At 39.4% G+C, this 19,847-nt stretch overlaps 1 protein-coding gene across 6 annotated transcripts in view; it reads left to right on the forward strand.

The window, feature by feature from the left end:
• The window catches only part of anks1b (ankyrin repeat and sterile alpha motif domain containing 1B), a 184,653-nt gene that overhangs the window by 87,309 nt on the left and 77,497 nt on the right, over positions 1 to 19,847 (forward strand). For all 6 annotated transcript variants that reach the window (XR_007144055.1, XR_007144056.1, XM_027164006.2 and 3 more), the window contains 2 exons: positions 9,798 to 9,951; positions 17,264 to 17,400. Coding sequence is in view for 4 of the 6 variants with exons in the window: in XM_027164006.2 (XP_027019807.1) it covers positions 9,798 to 9,951; positions 17,264 to 17,400 (291 nt within the window). In the remaining 2 variants the exon portion in view is untranslated. The remainder of the gene's footprint in view (positions 1 to 9,797; positions 9,952 to 17,263; positions 17,401 to 19,847) is intronic.

Below are 19,847 nucleotides of genomic sequence, written 5' to 3' on the forward strand. Positions count from 1 at the left end.
GCAAATCCGTTAAATGAATACATCATGCATCACGCAGCTGCAGGACGAGTGTGCTGTAAATGTTTCTTATTAGTGCAGGTGGTGTTTCGTAGTAAAGCACTGTGTAATATTTCCCATTGCAATTGCATATAAATGCAGTAAATTTACTCCAATATAATTGCAATACAATGTCAAGTCTATGTTCTCAAAATAAATATTACCTTCGATATCAAAGGTGTTTTATTGAAAGAGGGTTTGAAGTCTGGGTTTGTGCTGTGGGACTTGTAGGTAACAGTTTGCTGATAAATAACAGAATCCAAGAGAATGAACAAAATCTGACAATAGTAATGTTTTTACACAAAAACAGCTTATTCAGCTGGTCTGGTTTATTGCAATAAGCTTTGTAAATAAATGTTACTTATAATATAACACAAGTAGCTCTCTGACAAAAAGGATAGAGACCCCTGGTCTACCATTTTAATTAGATTCAGTAAAAGAGGTGTCTATGTGCAGCATGGAGTAAAGACATCATATTCAACACTGCAGTTTATTACTAGTTACACAAGGTGTGTTAGAGCAGGAACTGCGGAAAACTGTACTGAACTCTACTGCCTAATGATTAGCTCCTCCTGCTGAAGTCTTCAAGTGTTCACTGATGAAGATCTGAGAGAGAGAGAGAGAGAGAGAGAGAGAGAGAGAGAGAGAGAGAAACAAAGAGAGAGGGAGAGAGATAGATAAACAGAGTAAGAGAGAGAGAGATAAACCGAGTGAGAGAGAGAAACAAAGTGAGAGAGAGATAAACAGAGTGAGATAGAGATAAACAGAGTAAGAGAGAAAGAGATAAACAGAATGAGAGAGAGAGAAACAAAGAGAGAGAAAAAAACAGAGAGAGAGAAACAGATTGAGAGAGAGATAAACAGAGAGAGAGAGAGAGAGAGAGAGAGAAACACAGAGAGAGAGAGAAACAAAGAGACAAAGAGAGAGAGAGAGAGAGAAACAAAGAGAGAGAGAGAGAGAGAGAGAGAGAGACAGAAACAAAGAGAGAAACAGAGTGAGAGAGAGAGAGAAACAGAGAGACAAAGAGACAGAGAGAGAGAGAGAGAGAGAAACAAAGAGAGAGAGAGAGAGAAACAAAGAGAGAGAGAGAGAGAGAGAGAGAGAGAGAAACAAAGAGAGAGAGAGAGAAACAAAGAGAGAGAGAGAGAGAGAGAGAGAGAAACAAAGAGAAAGAGAGAGAGAAACAAAGAGAGAGAGAGAGGTTTAACAATACTTTTATTCATTATTTGCCAGACACATACATTTGTGCTTCAGAAATTTTCATCATAGGTCTTCCCTAGTACATCATTGAAAAATCATTTAGAAATAGAAATAAATCATTTAGAAATAAAAATAAATAAACAACAAACAAACAAACAAACAAATAAATAGGCAAAAGATTTAAATAAAAAAGCTGCAGATATTTTACCAGTTTAAAAATAAGTATATCCTTAAGCGACTACTAAAAGGTTAAAGAAAAATCAGGTTAAAAACAAGCATGATTCTCATGCACCGTACATCAAACCTCATTCACACACCATGTTTCATAAAAACCTATTGTATTGTTGGTCAGCTTGTAGTAAGGCTTACAGAGAAGCTTGTTGTAACCCCTTGTTTTTTCGTGTTATCCACACTGCTACTTTAGCTGTACCTATCGGATACAGTAGTTCAATAGAACACTTTTTCTCCTTTTCGAGAAGCCGTATTTTACTCCTCCTATAAAAACCTTCTCTGAGAATTCTTCATCTGATTTTTGAAACCAGCTCGAGTAGCTTAAAAATACCTTTTAATCTTGGGCATCTCAAAAACAAGTGTTACCCCACAGAACCTACACTCCCCCTTCACCGCTGGATTGAGGTGTGCCACATGTCCGTCTGTAGCTATCGCCCCGTGAATAATCCTCCACTGCAGGTCAGCAGTACGCTTCTCTACAGGGGGTTATATACAGGGTCCTCCACCTGTCTCGCACAAGAACGTCTGGGTTCAACATCCCTGGCCACTTTGAGACTTTTTGTCTCCTCAAGTAGTCTTTGTGCAGTACTTTTATTCACTTACTGTTATTTGGTACATGGATTTCTTAGACATGTCCTTAAAAAGGTTCGACTGTGGAGTCTTGAAAGACAAGATGGAGTCTGTGACCTCGTCCTCTTCCTCCGCTCTCACCGCAGGAAGAAATCGAAGTCCCGGCAACTCCACGTCGTTCCTCCTGTCATGAGTATTCCCATGTCTCTGCGCAATGTAAATTTTGTAGCTGCTTGATAGTGAATTGTACAGCTTCTCTTGCAGTTTTGCCGTCAGACGTGAAGATCTCAGCCCCGTCACTGTTCGCGCTGGTATCCAGCCTCCTTCGTCTAGTAGGTGGCCCAGCTTTGTGATGTTGTCCAGTAAACACCTGCGTATGCTTACCGAGGAAAGCAGTCTCGAAGTTATGAAAGAGTTGAAGAAGAGTGGATCCTCTGGAGTCCATTGCTCTAGATTTTCCATGACTCTTTCTGTTCTTGTTACCGTCTTCCATGTAAGCAGCACGGATCTGTAATAAGGCGTCAGCTCGGATAAGCTCGGCTCCTCCAGCTTCATTAAGAACAGATTTGTCCAGCTTGAGGCCACTTACTCTCCTCAGAATGGCATTTGCAGTTTTCTCCCACACCGCATCTTTGTGGTATAGGTGTCTCTGTGCGGCTTGTATCCGGAAGGTACGGATTCTGCCCCTCACGTATACCAGCCCTTGCCCACCTTCCTGTTCCTGGTCCTGTCTAGTTGTGGCAGGTCTTTGAGTAGGTCCTCAACAGATTCAGCATCACATCTCTCAGCGCTGTACAACTCGCTGTAGAAATCTCATTCCCGACCTCTGTCCCCATTGTAATGGATCCATCCGTGCAGCAAAGATGGCACATTGTCAGAATTAAACATGATTGCATTTAAATAAGATAAATTAATACTAATGCTAATACTAATCTTCTCAACATCATGTGTTGACTCCATTCTTATTATTAGGCTACACGCCAAATCCCACCGGGTCCTGCGGATCTCCTGCTAAATTTTCTGACCACCCACTCCCACCCGTGGCAAAGGTGAAACCGCCCACTCCCGCGAGATTTGCGTTGGGTCCCGCGGGAGCCCAATCCCAATGCACCTTCAGCTTTCATTACTGCAACACTTATACCCCTGGACTCCTCATTGCTATGTCCAGCTTCCTCCTCAGTGATCTGTTCAACCACCGCCCTGCCCCCTTCCTCCTCAATCCCCTGCCTAGCTGCCCTTACGTTAAACCCTGTCCAGCTGCCCCCCCCCCCCGTTACCCTGCCAAGCTGCCCCCACGTTACCCTGCCCAGCTGCCCCCTCAGAGGCCTGGGCCTTGTGTGGATACACCAGCTTCTTGTGCCCAACATCGCCGCACTCAAAGCACCTCATCTACCCTGTGCTAGCATACAGCATGGACGACCTGCCCTCACACACCACTCTGAAAGACACATTTAGTTCTGGTTGATTTATGAACATGATCACGTGTCTCCTGAAAGACTCGACGTTCTTTACACCCCCGTTCTTACAGCCCAGGTGAACTGTTCTTACCTTGCTTGCTAACTTTCTGTAGCACTTTATCTCCCGTTCTATATCCTTATCAGGGATAAAAGGAGGCACGTTAGCTACAGTAACCCGTACAGTCGGAGCAACCAGCGGTGAAACAATAACAAATTCACCACTTCAACACCTACCTATATATATATGGAATTTTTTTTACTATAATTCTCTATATTTCTCCTTATGTTTACCTTCTGTTCTATGTTTATGTTCTGTAAAGCTGCTTTGAGACAAAGCAAATTGTAAAAAGTGCTATACAAATAAACTTGTTGGTCAGGTGTCTCGCCTGATTTTCCTCCCTCAGGAACACCACCACCGCTTTGTTCATGCGGGAAGCAGCAAAAATGTTCTCATTCCCGACCTCTGTCCCCATTGCCAGTAAAACGTCCTCCACACTCACACCGTTAGCCGGCACACACCTGACGCCATGGCGGAGGGAGAAAGGTGACGTCCCCCTCTGTGTGAGGGACGCCATCCTGCTCCTGCCATGCTACTACACACCTGACTAACTTACCTGACTAATAAACTACACTATTTAACACACAAAAAACCTATAATTAACTTTCTGTTCTCTTTACTTCATCGGAAGAGACTAACTCTATGGAGAAAAGTGAAAAGAAAACAGAAAAAAGCGCACAATAGCTCCTGTGACCACTCACACACCCAAACACTCCCAGCATGCACCGAGAGAGAGAGAGAGAGAGAGAGAGAGAGAGAGACTGACTAAACTAAATACCTTCACTAAGACGTTCGACCAAGTGATGAGAAACTCCTTAGTATCGGAAAAAGAAAAGGGGAATAGAAACTAATTTCACTTAGTGGCAGCACACTGGATTATTGAGCTTCTAAATTAATAGTGTATCTAGACTTCAGATAAGGACTTGCTAGCTGCTGGAGGGGTTGAAGATGTAAGTTAGCATGCAGGTGTTAAGTTCCTCAGTCCTCGGAAGTGATGACTTGTCTAACAGAATTGATTCTTGCTGCAACAGAGAGTCAGTGAAGTGATAAGAAGACCATCAGCAGCATTCGCAATGCTCTGTTTAGGAGGTTTGAGTGAAAACTTCTCATGTAGTGTAGCAGAAATCTGTAGCATCTGTAAGTTGAGCTTGTCATCTAGAATCAAACCGGGATCTAATCATGTGCATCTGATTTCAGATTACAGGCTTAACATGCAGCAGATATGAATCATCTCCACACTCCCATTGTTAAAATCCATCGCATTTGTCTGTGATGTTAAAATAAAGACTGGTTGCTGTGTCACAGTAAATGTGGTAAAAGCTCTGACATGATTTTATCTTTTTATTTATTTATTTATTTATTTTTTACATTACTAAAAAACCTGCCGTTATAACAGCAGTGTAGACTTTTTTATCCACTGGGATGGGAATAAACTCCAGAATGCCACAGTTTCAAAGCTCATGTTGTTATTTTCAGTGTTGTGAGGGAATCTCTGCTTCAAGCTATGCCTTCATTAGGACAGGAGATCATGCAGAGCGTTGCTGCTAAGATCTGAGCGCACTGTGAGGTTGGGAGTTGATGAGACTGAATTTCTCCAAGCGGGAGTGCTGGAACACACACTCGGAGTAGTTCAGCTGAGATAGATCTGTAGCTTAATGGGGAAAAGGGAGCATAGCACTTGACCTTTTTGGTGTCTGATTGGCCTGATTTCTTGAAGATAGCAGGTGTTTTAGGGGAACCCTCACCTGTGTGCTGCTCTCTTTAGGCATCTGCTGAGTCCTGAGTCTCGCTCTTATTTCTTCATATCTGACAGTCCCACAGAACAGATCAGTCTTAAAGAGATTAAAGAAATTATTATTTATTTATTTTTATTTATTTATGTTTGTGTGTGTTTGTGTTTGTGTGTGTGTGTTTGTATGTGTGTGTCTGGTGTGTGTTTGTGTGAGTGTGTGTGTCTGGTGTGTGGTTGTGTGTGTTTGTGTGAGTGTGTTTGTGCAGTGTATGTGTGTGTGTGTGTGTGTCTGGTGTGTGGTTGTGTGTGTGCTTGTGTGTGTGTGTGTGTGTGTGTGTGTGTGTGTGTGTGTGTGTGTGTTTGTGGTGTATGTGTGGTTGTGTGTGTGTGTGTTCACTGAAGACAGCTGCTGCACTGCTTCTCCCTGTTACCTGACTTCATTTTGTTCATAAGTGTTTTGTCCTTAAGCTCATTTCAGACCCAAGACCTGAGTGTTTAAAGTGTTCGGTCTAATAACAGTCAAAAGGCTGTTTTTTTGGCAGTGTTATCATTCATTCCCTATTTCTCCTTTTTATATCCCCCCTGGACTGTTCACTTTTATCCTCCTCCATCAGATTGTATCAAATCATTTCCTCTTCCTGACAGTAGATGGTGCAATTTAGTAAGATTACACATCTTTTTTTTTTTTCTACAGTATTATTGTTGTTAATAATTTTTTGTGCTGTTTGTTCAAGTCAGCACAGCACATTGTCTCTGCCACAATGCCAGACTTTAGTCTTTTGTGTTTATTTTGTGTTCCTGATTTTCTTTGCTTTGCAGTCTAGGCTAACGATGCTTTCATGTCTATTAATATTACATTTACTTTGCTATTTTGTATGAAATTGTATGCACACAACTCCTTCATTCATTGTTCAGAAACCATGTTACAGCGAAAGGTAAGCAATCTCAGAGCCGGGACGAGACAACACACAGCCGCGGCTCAATACATTACTAAACAATAATATGCATATTTATTTATTAGTACATTTTTTATATTCTTAATATGTTTATATGTTCTCCTTTTTGTTGCTCCTGAACACATCTTGGTTTCATTGCACTTCAGCTCAACACTTCAGCTCAGTTCAGCAGCTCAGAAGCATTGCATCAGCAGCCCAAAACACACGACATGTTTGGTTCACTTCATGCAGGAATAGAGCTAAACAGACTACATCAAAGAGGAAAACACACCAGGGTTTAATTCAAAGAGAATAAACACAGCGTATATAAGCACCTGAAAGCTGTGGGAGAAAACCGAGATGGACCGAGAGAGAGATGTTGTTTAGATAGATCCAAGATGATCTGGATATTTCTGGATTAAAGGCTATTAAATGCTCGACACTGTAATTTCTCATTGTCCCGTTAACGGGTAAATTGATTAGTAACAGATAAACAATAAACTATTATTTTTTGTAGTTTTACAGTTTTGCCTTTGTAATTATAGTAAATAACACTAATGTTTTTGCACAACTGTTGCTCAGGCACCTTGCTTTATTTTTTGCAACAACAGTTCCTGTGTGTCTTCACTGAAGATTTCTAACCTCTCTCTTTCTCTCCTTTTACTGTTGCTCTTCTTCTACAACTCTTACACTATCTTCATGATTTATTTATTTTTTTGAATCCCCCCCAGTATCTGCTGTACTGTGAGAGAGGCTTCTGTCCTCCAGTGTCTTCACCCCAGATTCAGACATGTAGCAGTAATGGGAAAATCACAGGAAATGACAGAGCTTATTCACATCAGATACAGTAACTACTGTTTCTACAGTCAGAAAGAAAGTTAGACAGAATGTGGCAAACAATTCTGAGTGAAAAAAAAGAACAGAACACACAATAGAGTGATTTTTTTTTATTGTCGCAGAGTGAAGGGAAACAGAACCAGACGAGGTTGACCGAGGGAAGTTGAGAAGCGTAATAGAAACAACAAAAAAAACAAAAACCTTTTGACATTGAGTTTTATCAGGTTTCACATGTTGCAGGGTTGGAAGTTCCAGGGACGTGACTGAAGTGTAGACTGGAGTTTAGGCGTATTTTCTGTCGTGGTTCAGAACTGCACAGGCGGCTGATAATTAATGAGCACCGCCGTGCATGTTTGTGTGTTTGCTTCCTTTTGGTACAAAGTTGCTCTTTGGCTGTATCTCTGCCATCAGACCAGACAAAGCGAGAGAGAGGGAGAGAGAGAGAGAAAGAGAGAGAGAGAGAGACGAGAGAAGTAGAGCAGTGGGAGAGGCTTGGACACTTGGGAAGACGAGGACGTTTACTAATGCTGAACATCTACAGAGTTGATCTTCAGTATTCAATCTAGAGGAACAGACCTGAGTTTACAGGTAGAGGCTGTACTACTGTGTGTGTGTGTGTGTGTGTGTGTGTGTGTGTGTGTGTGTGTGTGTGTGTGTGTGTGTGTGGCTGTATGTCTAAGAGTATGTCTTTATTTACTTGTTTACTTTACCTTTCTCTTTTTTCTAGCTGTTTTATCTGTGTACTGTATGTGCGCGTGTGTGTGTGTCTGTGTCTGTGTGTGTGTGTGTGTGTGTGTGTGTGTGTGTGTGTGCATGAGCATATAGTTTTCTCCATTTCTTATGCTTAAACTTCAAGCTTCAACCAGAACACACTACTATCTCTGTGTCACTGTTTTTTACTATTCTATCTGCTGCTTCCCCTTTGTTTCCTAGGAATTTCCTCCTAGTTCACTGTTACCGAGCGTCAGAGATAAAGACACACACACACACACACACACACACACACACACACACACACACACACACACACACACACACACACACAGATTAAGCAGTTGGAGGTTAGAGGAAGTGAGCGGGTCACGTTTCCCACCCACCCTGTGAGCCAAGAGTTCATAAAATCATTATACCTTTTTGAGGAATTATTTCTAACAGCTGGTTTTTATACCATTCATATGTTCATATCCAACCCAGGCTGTTTACTCCAACTAGTGAGAAACTGCTGATTTTTTATCTTTTACTTATGAACAGTTCTTTGAAGCATTTAGCCACCATCTGGCTAGTAAGCGGGAAGGGTACCATGTAGGGCGTGAGCTATCTATATGCATTTAGGTGAATAGATACTTTAGACCTTCATGGGAAAGTGTGTAAATAAGGAATGAGTTATAAAGATTACTGAATACAGACATGAAATTTATTCATAAAGTAAGATTGCTGTCATGATGCGCTTGTTCTGCTGTGGTCCAGGACACTGTACTGTACTGTCTTTTGGAAAAGCACAATTAATGTATAATAAACACATGAAGTGCACATACAGAGTGCTTAATTGTCTGTGGGTGCGTCTCAATCAGCTCCCTAGCTCTCTAGGTGGTGAATCTGTGTACTGTATACACGAGTTAAGGTTCTGGTACGGACTCATTGTACTCACTACACATCGGGACACTGATGACTCAATTTCATCAGCAGTCACATTTTATATTTTTAAGGTATATACGTCATATAAACGTGTTTTCTTAATGACACGATTATATCATGGTACTGACAGGCAGGATCGTTGGTTAGTTTAAACGTTTAATGTTTAGTAAAAAAAAACATTAAACGCTTAAAAGTCTTTAGACTAAAAAAAAAAAACTAAGCACTGCAACCCACAACCCACAACAAAGATAACTGTAATAAGTCTGTCTGTGTGTTTGCCCTGTTTCTGTCTGCTGTCTTGCCCCACTGTTAATTGTTGGCCCCGCCCACTCATTTGTTACCATGGACACTAATTGCACTCAATCTCTTCCCCAGGTATTTTGTCTTAGTCTCTGATTGTCTCCGCTTTGTGATTGGTTCCTGTTTGCTATATCCACTCTGTTTGCTCACCTCCCAGGTGTTAGTCATTGTTGGTGTGTGGTATGTCTCTGTCTCTGTCTCTGTCTCTGGCTCTGGCTCTGGCCTTGGCCTTGTGTTGCCTGCCTGCTTGTTTCTTGATTTCTGATTAAATACATTCAAAGTGCATTTGGATCCTCACTCGCTTTTGTCTAACCGTGACAATAACGATACGCTACTTAGATTTCTATACAAAGTTGGTTGAAAGTTTTTTTGAAAGGCTTCAGAGAATATGATGTCATTTACTGTAAAGGAACAGGAGCATTGATAGTGAGTTACCTACAGTAGTCTCCTAGTCTCCTAACAACTAAGATCTGATTAAAAGGTTGAATCAGATGTGTCTTCTGCCTGATTGGAATGAAAACCTGCACCCACTTAAACACTTTTGAGGATCAGACTGGAGACACCATATATAGAAGTCATATAGAAACCATCATATAGAGATCTATGCATCAGGGCCTGACAAGTAAAGTAATGAATAATGGATGACAAAATAAATGCACTCTCGTTTCGACTGTGAGCACCTAAAGTGCTTTACTGTAGAAATGCCACTTTTGTTTCTAAGTGTGATGGGTTTGGGAATTTCATTTTTCAATAGCACTGCTGCTGAATGACATATATGTTTTTTTTGCTCTGCTCTAAACATGCAGGACTCTAAACATTGTGTGGAGATCGTCCAGTCTTCATCTTTGGATGTTTTTTCACCTGAAGAAGAAGATAATCCATATGAATCGGTGACGACGGCCGTCACGCGTAAACCCTGCTCACTGGACATCCACCTCCTCAACTCCTGTCCCCGCAATGGTCAGTTATTCTACTTTATCCATCCATCCATCCATCCATCCATCCAATCACACACTGGGTTTCTGTGACAGCGTTTACACTTTTTTTTGCCTTTGAACTCTCTCAGGAAAAATGTTCACAACTTAAAGTGAAGTTAGAAAATTTGAAAACCCTTTTACAATTTTGTGTGTTTCTGAAAATATTCACCTGAAATGTGACCAGATCAGAAAACTTGATACAAAATGATCCTAAAGCTACAGTATGTGACCCTTCGTTTTTAGTAACTGCAGTGTGGAGTAATAACTTCACCCAAATGTTTCAGGTAATTACGTAGTGATCAGTTTAGAGGTTGAAAAGAGGTTGAAAAGTATATTATCCAATCTCTCCATACAAAACTGATTTAGATTCTTCCACAACAGTCCCCTGACAACAGAGTAGTGGTGGCTCAAGTTGTTGAGGTCCTGGCTTATTGATTAGAAGATTTGGGTTTAAGCCCCGGCTCTGCCAAGCTGTCACTGTTGGGCCCTTGGGCAAGGCCCTTAACCCTCTCTGCTCCAGGGGTGCTGTATCATGGCTGTCCCTGTGCTCTGACCCCAACCTGCAAAGATGGTAAATGTAATGAAATAATTTCACTGTAATGTATTTGTGACAAAATAAAGGTGTCTATTTCTATTAAATTAAGGGCTTAATGACTTTGGCCATTCCAAAATATAAAATTTTCCCTTTTAGTCATTTCTTTGCAGACATTTGTGTGAACTTGGGGGCATTTATCTAGCTACAGCATCAAGTACAATTAAGTTCAGAGACAAATACCTGATATAGAATTTAATGGTAAAATACAGAATCCAGGGTCCAAGCCACCAAAACCGTGATACTGCCACCACCATGCTTCAAGACTGGAATGAGGTTCTTATGTTGGCTCACAGTCTTTGGATTTCACCAAAATATTTCTAAATTATTTATAGCAAAATGTCTATTTTTAATTCATTTAATTCGACCATTCGTCTAACTGAAGTGGCTGTATTCTTGTTGGAGATTACGGCCTTCCTTCCTGTACTTTTCTGCCACGCAAACATAGTTGTTCAGAGTTTGCCTGATGGAGGACTGGTGAACATTGACATTCCTCAACACAAGAGTGGCCTGCAGGTCCTTGGATATAACCTGCAGTGTTTTTGTGACTCACCCTTTGGTGTGATTGTAGTTCGATGGCCACTTGAGAGTAAATGTGGTGCTGAATTTTTCCAGTTTCTCGGTCACCTGTCCTACACTGGACTGGTGGAGGCCAAGCTATTCTCCATCCTGGTGTGGACCCTTTTTCTGAGGTTCTCAGCAATCTCCTTTGACCGAGGCATGGCGCACTTCCATAAACCTGTGTGATGTACAGATGTCTTTGATAGTGAAGACAAGTTTATGTTCTTGTAACATGGGAATGCCTGCTAAACTCAGGCTGCTATCTCCTTGATTAAAATGCCTGACTTCAATAAACCCTTTAAATGAACAATTAATTATAGATCAATCTGCTTTTGCGTCGTTAGTGGTAGAAGTGTGTGCGGTTAAATGACACAATGGTGCATAATGTGACCTAAAGATCAATTCAGTGAAAGTTTTACTATGCAACCTTTTACTATGTGCCAGACTGTTGATATTCAATGTTTAGAAAGTGCCTCAGAAATATTGCATGTGAAACGAAATGTTTAACACATACAGTACATTATAGTACATGGTGTGTTGGAGTTACTGTCTTCTTTCTGAGATTAATGTCTTTAGTTACTAAACTCTCAACTACACACACACACGTGCGCACACACACACACGCACAGGTTTTGCTTAAACCATTTGTTTAATCCAGTGTGATGCTAAATATCATCCATAAAACCCAAACTTTATACAGGTATAATATTACTCCTAACTGTGCCAGAAGTGCAGGATAACAGATAACAATATTAAAGTATAAGATTGCACGGTCCAGATTTTGGCTCAAATTTCCATCTACACACCCACTCCTGTTGTGAAGAAATGGCCAGATTTCTGCTGTGGTTGCATTGGCATGTTCTGAGACTTAGGTTGTCGTGGAAACAGCCCAGGCGAGTCACCTGTGGGTTGCTATGGCGCTGTGCTGCATCGGAGCTGCGCTGCCTGTAGGCAGGCTGATTCACACCTGCTGAAGCGAGAGGGTCTCTGTGAGTCAGGACCCACCATCACACTGTTTACATAATGCTGTACGGTTCTGTGAAGCTGTAGGCATGTGTGCGGCTGCAGGATTTATTAAAGAGACATTATTAAAGATTATTTATAGGAATTTATTTTTCTGCCAGACATCATGAATGAATATGGTGCAATCTGAGTAATAGTATCTCCTGTTTTCTCGTATCACTTTTCAGTAGAATGTTTGGCACATGAGAGTGTTTAAAGTCCTTGACTTTAATGGAGTGATGCTCTTACTGAGACACAGCATGCAGTCAGAAGAGGATTGAGGGGTTTTAGAGTTTCACAAGGTTTCACAGGGTTTCACAGAGACACTTGAAGAAAATTAGTTAGCACTTTTTGTTCTCAACTTTTTAATATGGAACTCTAATTTAGACCTGACGGTGAAGTTAATACCAAATCTATATCAGCCTTCACTGAAAATAAAGAGCGAACCTGTTCGGGAACATGGTGCAAGCTCAGTGGTTAAGGCGTTGTACTAATGATCAGTAGGTCGTGAGCTTGAATCTTAGGTCCACCAAGCTGAGGCTGCTGCTGCTGGGTCCTTGAGCAAGTCCCCTTAACCACCAATTGCTCAGGTGTTAAAAAATGAGATCAATGTAACATTTATTTAAATGTAAATAACAAATTAAAAATGTTAAAATGTCTTTAAAATTTTATTTTTAAAATGTATCTAATATTTCTTGCAAATAATGACTATAAACAACATTATCCCTAAAAATGGTAATAATATAATTTTACCAAGATTTTGGATTTTTTCATCTACAGTATCTATCTATCTATCTATCTATCTATCTATCTATCTATCTATCTATCTATCTATCTATCTATCTATCTATCTATCTATCTATCTATCATATGGAAAGAAAATACTCCTTACATATTATTTTTTATATTTTGCTGTTATTTTGTTCTGTATAATAGTAATTTGTCGAATAATAAATATAGCATTTGCTTGTTTTCTGCCATGCATCACACCCCATTGCTAACACTACCTGGTATCAGGTTGTGTAGGTGAAAGTTACTTAAGAAAATAAAGCAATAATATACAAATAAAATAATGAGAAAATTGTGTGTGTGTGTGTGTGTGTGTGTGTGTGTGTCTTCTGTCAACGTTCCCTGTAGGCTAAGCTCCCCATGTACATTGATGCCCTGTCAGTGGTAGGCTAAAATATCCTCTCCTACTGCCCCTCTTTGCCTAGTTTACCCTCACAGATTATGTAAGTGTGTTAAGTATTCAGTCTTGTCCTTCATCAGTGAAAACAAACGTTCTAAAGTGTAGCAAACGCCTCCTTCGCAGCTTGCTTACAGTTACATTCAGCTCCAGAGTCGAAGAAAAGAGGGACACAATCTCATTGTGCTACGCTGAACGAGACTGACAGTTTTTTAAATTATTAACACAGTGCAGTTTAGTGCTTCATGAATATTCCTGGGGCATTTGCATAAGAAAGGAAGGCAAGGGAGAAGGGAAGAACCCCAGTATATATGACCGTTTTGTGTGTGGACATATTTAAAGATTCTTGGTGTGGTTTATGTCTGATGGACATGTCTCTGGTACAGTCTATGTTGCCTTTGTAATTCTTTTGTTTCTGTTTTATTTGTATAACAATGAACATTTTCACAAAGCAGATTTGAAATTTGGAGTCAAATTTAAATTTAAATTTATCCGTGTTTATCCGTGTTCCTTTCTAATAGGAAAGGCCAGATTGAGCCCATTTAAATGTGACGACCCCAAGCTGTTACTTCACATACTGCACTTATTGATCAGATACTCAGAAAGGAACTTGAATTCCGACTTGTAGAATCCATCTAATGGATAGACATCGAGACTCTATCCGATGTACTGGATTGTCAGTGGAAGTTCTTCTGCCAGATGAATAATTTGCAGAGCCTGGAACAGAAGATGGCTGATCTACCCTTAAGCAAGCTGTCCCATGACTCTTCACCTACCAAACCCATTACTTAGCTTCCACAGAGGTAAAGAGAAAGGCTGGGGAAAAGCTTGGTGAAAAGATCTGGGGTGTTATTTGCGTGCCTGATTAGACAAACCATCCATCTTGGTCTATTCTTAGACACTGAATCCTACATCAAGGATGTTTATATGAAGAAGTAGTTCGGGACACTAACTACACTGAAGCAGAAAGAGCACTAAGAGTTAGGATCAAGTATGTCACGCTTAATGAAGGAATCAGTTCGACTTTCACTGCTCTCTTTGTATCATATCATGGAAGAGCCTTGGAAATTTTATCTGTACCATCAAGGCTATACTACAGTTTTGTTTTTACTGGATTTTGGAGCTTTCTTTTAGTCTGTGGGACTATTTTTTTGTTTTTGTTTTTTATTTCTTTCAAGATTTTTTTGAATTACATTGAAATATTGTTCCTGGCTCATTTATTTTCAAGAATGAATTGTTTTTAGTCAGATCAGTCATGTAACTGATCTGAACTGTAACCTTATAGGCATTTAGAGGCTGAGATTTCTAAACCATTATTTAAAATGTCTGAAATTTGAGAAACTGGTTATCTTTCTTTCCTGATATTTGTCTGCTTTGTGTTGGCAAACTCTTGTTTGTTATCTTAATCTGTGGATTGATTTGTTTAACTATATATTTAATGAGGCATGGCCGCGTTCATATTGGCGAAGGGTAACAAGTGATTCAGGAGGATGAAGGGATGCAGTTTTCTAACTGTTTTTTAAACTTGTTTGTCATAAAACATTGGACAAGATTAGTTCCTTTTCTTTAATCATATTCAGTTTAATACATTGCAAAACAACAACAACAAACTGACCATAGATGGTATAACATTTTTAGTAATATTTTTTAAATGCCACAGTTTCATGTCATCAACCCATCCAGCTATGAGATACTGGTCTGGTAGTATCCAAAGACCTCAGACTCTTGCCAGTAACATTCTTATTGTGAATGTTAGATTTGGTGACTTCTGTCCTTTTTGTAAAATGGATCAGAACAAATGACCAGTGACTAATTGTGCATATAGTTTCTATTATGTTTTTAGATTTTCTTGAAGCTTATTAAGTGTTTGTGTGTGGAGTTCAGTGACTGAACATATGGGTGGATGTCGTGGCAGATATTTAAAAACGAAGCCAGAATGTCTCCGAGACTCTCTAGTTGCTTGCTGAAGGAGAGTTTTAATCGTAGGTACAGTAATAACAGAAAAAAGCTAACCTGGATGCCTGTTTTAGGAGTTACTTGTGATAACATGATGATAATTTTGTGGTAAACTAGAATTTACAATTCAACCTCATGAATTTGTTTGCAACACAAGATCTGAAGCTGAAGAAGCCACCTTTATTTTTGTCACATAGACGTTACAGCACAGTGAAAATTCTTTCTTCACATATCCCAACTTTGGAGGTTAGGGTCAGAGTGCAGGGTCAGCTATTATATAGCACCCCTGGAGCAGTGAGGGTTAAGGGCCTTGTTCATGGGCCCATCAGTGGCAGCTTGGCATTGCCAGGGCTTGAACCCCGACCTTTCCGATGAACAACCCAGAGCCCAGAGAAGCTGTTACTGATATTACAGCTCATTTACCATCTTTAATGATTTACACTTTTGACAAATTTGATAGTTCTGCTCTAAACTCTCAGTTGGGAGATCAGTTGCAGTTTTTTTCGTGTGTGGCTCATTTTGTTGTCTAAACTAGCTCTTTATCAAGCTAGCTACCTGTTCGATAATGTTAGCAAACCAAAACACTTTGAAGTGAATAAGAAGGGAATAAGACACTCATAAAGTGGACTGCTAGAAATCATTGTTAATGCCACTCTACATGTTCTACATGAAGTCTGAATGATGAGTCAGCTAAAGCCTGCTAATGAGAGTTCTGAGATTGTGCTCAGGCTCTTTTCTACCAGCAGATCTCTCCTGAGTCACGTCTTCTTTCCTCTCACGCTTGGATTGGAAGTCATTCAGATTTAGATTTGTTAGAATGCCTGTAGGAGTCACAGGGGCAAAATGCAGAAGCCATACTCCTTACACATGACAAGTTTCAGTATAATTTCATACACTAAAAAAAACATGTTTATCCAAAACTGCTGTATAATGAAAGTCTAAGGGGAGACTGACAGGAAGTGCAAGCAAATGCATTTCACAAAGGGTGGGGAGTGCAAAAGGCAGGAACACACAAAAACAGGGATTGTAATAAAAAATTATGAATAAACAAACAAATAAACAAACAAACAAATAAATAAAAAGGTTCACTGTGAAAAATACCAATTCATGCATGAAAAAATAATGAAACACATGCTCAAACACAATCCAAAAATGCACATCAAATGGGCAAAGTTCAGTCATGGGCAAAACAGCAACATCCAATCCGGAAGACACAACAGAAAAACAAAGGCTTATTAACACCACAAGCCATAGAAAACTAAGCATACAGTATATCTCAGGAAGAGGCAATAAAACAAATGGGCTTAAAAAGAGGAAACGCTACTTAAATCTAATAAAAACTATTTAATCTAATAAAACTCAATTAAATATCTAGTGATGGAGGATGTGGGAACGGCGGTGGTTGCTGGGAGTTGGAGTCCGCAGAGGCCATATTAGTCAGTCTCTTTAGGTGGGCTCTGTGACTTTGCATGACTTTGATTGCCTTAAATTCAGTCAGGTTCCACATTAACATTAACAATAACAATGAATAGCATTTCTCTGGAAATTACAGTGAGTAGATGCAGTGAGTAAATATACTGTATATGATGTAGTGATGTAGAAGGAAAGGCAATGTGATGTGAGGGGAAAACGACTCATTGTTGAGTGTAGATCAACCGTGTGATGCACTACTTGTTCTAAACTCTACATTTTATACAAGGAATAACAGTCTGCACCCTGACTGGTGTATTGCCTCTGGCTTTCTGAGTGGTGTTAATAGCTTTGGTGTGTTGTATTTGAGCTGTGAATGTGTTTGCTTGATGAGGTAGTTCCTCTCACCCATCACACACTCCATTCATTTGAGTTTTTCCTTTCTTACACTCTGAAGACTAAATACAAAATTTTCAGTACAAGAAAACATTTTGAAGAGTCTCAAATTATAATTCATCAAACTATATTTCTTCTATCTATCCATCTATCCATCTGTCTATCTATCTATCCATCTATCTATCTATCAAGGCCACTCTTTGAATGTTTCGACTGGCGATGTGGAGCAGCGTAACCATGGTGATGACTACAGCAGTCTGACTCCAGACTGTTCCCCTCCCTCTCCTGCTACTGCACTAAAGAACATTGAGAGAGTTATCCGCCCCCAGGTACACACACACACACACACACACACACACGTCTGTGCACCCATTCTAACTGTTCTCAGTGTTAATGCGACTTTCTGAGACAACAGCAAGAAGTAATCGTCTGTGCATCAGTATACACACACACACACACACACACACACACACACACACACACACACACGATACAGGAGGATCTACCATTTACACACATCTACCATTTACGCAGAATGTTACGTCTCACTCTCTGTTCCTGGTTCCAACATTTATAGATTTATAGATGATTATGATTTTATACACACACAATGTTCTTGGTCTTGGTTTGTAGGCTTACACTTAAACCCACAGTCACAGTATACTACATATACTGTGTATATAGATCTATAAAATGCCCAGTAGAGTCCAATACATTTATTTATGCTGAAAAACTGATTCTATATCACTTAAACTTTCCTTCTAATTCACTTAAACTTCATTTAAAGTCACAGATAACGTTGGTGTATTAATGTCACAAAATTCTTTATGTACTAATCAGTGATACCAATGCTGCTAGAATACCAATAGCATTATCAGTTCATTCTTACACACTTCACATGAGGTTACATTTGTACATAAGTCTGCTCCCCAGAGATGACTTGGAAAAGTATTTAATATTCTCTCTTCATTCCTACATAAAATACAACTAAAAGGTATTAGGCTGACTATTTTGATAAAGATCTTGAGGCTTAAAACATTTGGCAATAAAAAAAATAAAATAAACATGGGGAAGTTTTGCACAGAATCCCATTTTTTAACAATTAATTATTTGTGCATCATTCATAATTCGTATTTAGAGACCCACGAACATTGATAAAGTGTTTTTGGTATTTATCATGTTTGTATGTTAAACGTAGCTCATATACTGTACTGTTTAAACTTTGAATGTCGCAGGGGTCTTATATTTTAGTATTAATAATGGAAATCATGATGCAGGGAACAAATGCACAATTCATTCTTGTCATTCTGGCTATATTCACTATTTAACCTTTTGCACGTATGTTCTTTAATGTTTCTTTGATCCATGCGTGACATCCAGAATTAAAGGCTTCCACATACAACCTAAATGTTTCTTATTTTGCTAATGTGTCATCTTTGTCATTTACATAACTGAAGCTTCATGTAGAATTGTCCTGCAAAGCATGCAGTTTCCACCAGGTTATTTTCTGAGATCTGGGTATTTTCATATGATAATATTCCCCGAAATAGATCAGATATGTCTCTTTGTATGGTGACATCGATGCTGGTGCTTCTTCTGCTATGCATACAATGATGATTATATTTATGAAGACACCCAGAGGAGGTGTTTTGTTTGCAGTTTAGAAAACGGAAACTTTAAAGCTTTGCAATCATGCTCCATTAACTTCCACCATAAGCCTTCTGCTGAAACTCATTACATAACATCATTATAAGCCCTGGTTATTGGAATAAATGTAAGAATTGACCAAAAGTAAAAGTCAATTTACACTTTAAGATTTAATATTTTGTTTTGATGATACTGATAACAACAACAGTTATTACTATACTGATACTGATACTGATACTGATGCTCCTGTTCTTATTCATATCAGCCCTATGCCATGCTCATATACTCAATCTCTTTTCTCTCAGGATGAAAACTGCAGCCAAAACCGCTAAAAAATGTATATTAACATTTTCTAATTTTCCCAAAGTGTGATAACTGAACAGATTTATCACTCGTACTCTTCTACATGCTGCTGCTCGAGACACACTTAAGCCTGATCACTCTCACTCTGACACATTCAGCCAGATGTTATTACATGTGTAAATGCACCTGTCTCTCTAAGCCTTGTTGAATGACAACCAACTATCTGCCTCTGCACCCCTTCAGTTAAAGAAGATGATTTTTGCTTTCAGAGTAGCAGCTTCTTTTGCACCTAGAAATGAGTAGGAACACAGGAAACATGTTACTATTACGCAATACCCAATACACCAATCAGGTTTCAAACTAGCAAGTGGGAATGCATGTGAAAATTAAGATGCAATCCAAATACAAGACATGTGAAATATGGTCAGAGAGAAACACATTGCTGAAGCCTTGACCGTGTGATTAAGAGAGTTATAAATGTGTGGCAAACTCTGTAGGAAGAAAAGTTCTCATTTACAGTTTAATATTATACAGTGAGGTCCATCAAGGTCAGCAAGAAACCAAAAATGGAAAAAAAAAAACATTCCCAGTGGATGTTCAAAAATGCAGTTATTTTGGGTTGTAATGGAGAAATGTAGCTAGCAGCATTACATCATACTGTGACTACAGTCTCTATAGATATACAGCCCTCTCACATACTGTAGTCACCGTATGCTGTAATGCCGCTAGCTACTGGGTATTGACGTGTTTAAACCTCCACTTGATCTTTAATGTTAGTGTCAATCTCTTTTGGTTAGACTGTTTTTCATTTCTGCAACAATATACT

This window comes from Tachysurus fulvidraco, chromosome 10, assembly GCF_022655615.1.
Source record: "Tachysurus fulvidraco isolate hzauxx_2018 chromosome 10, HZAU_PFXX_2.0, whole genome shotgun sequence".
NCBI lineage: Eukaryota > Metazoa > Chordata > Actinopteri > Siluriformes > Bagridae > Tachysurus > Tachysurus fulvidraco.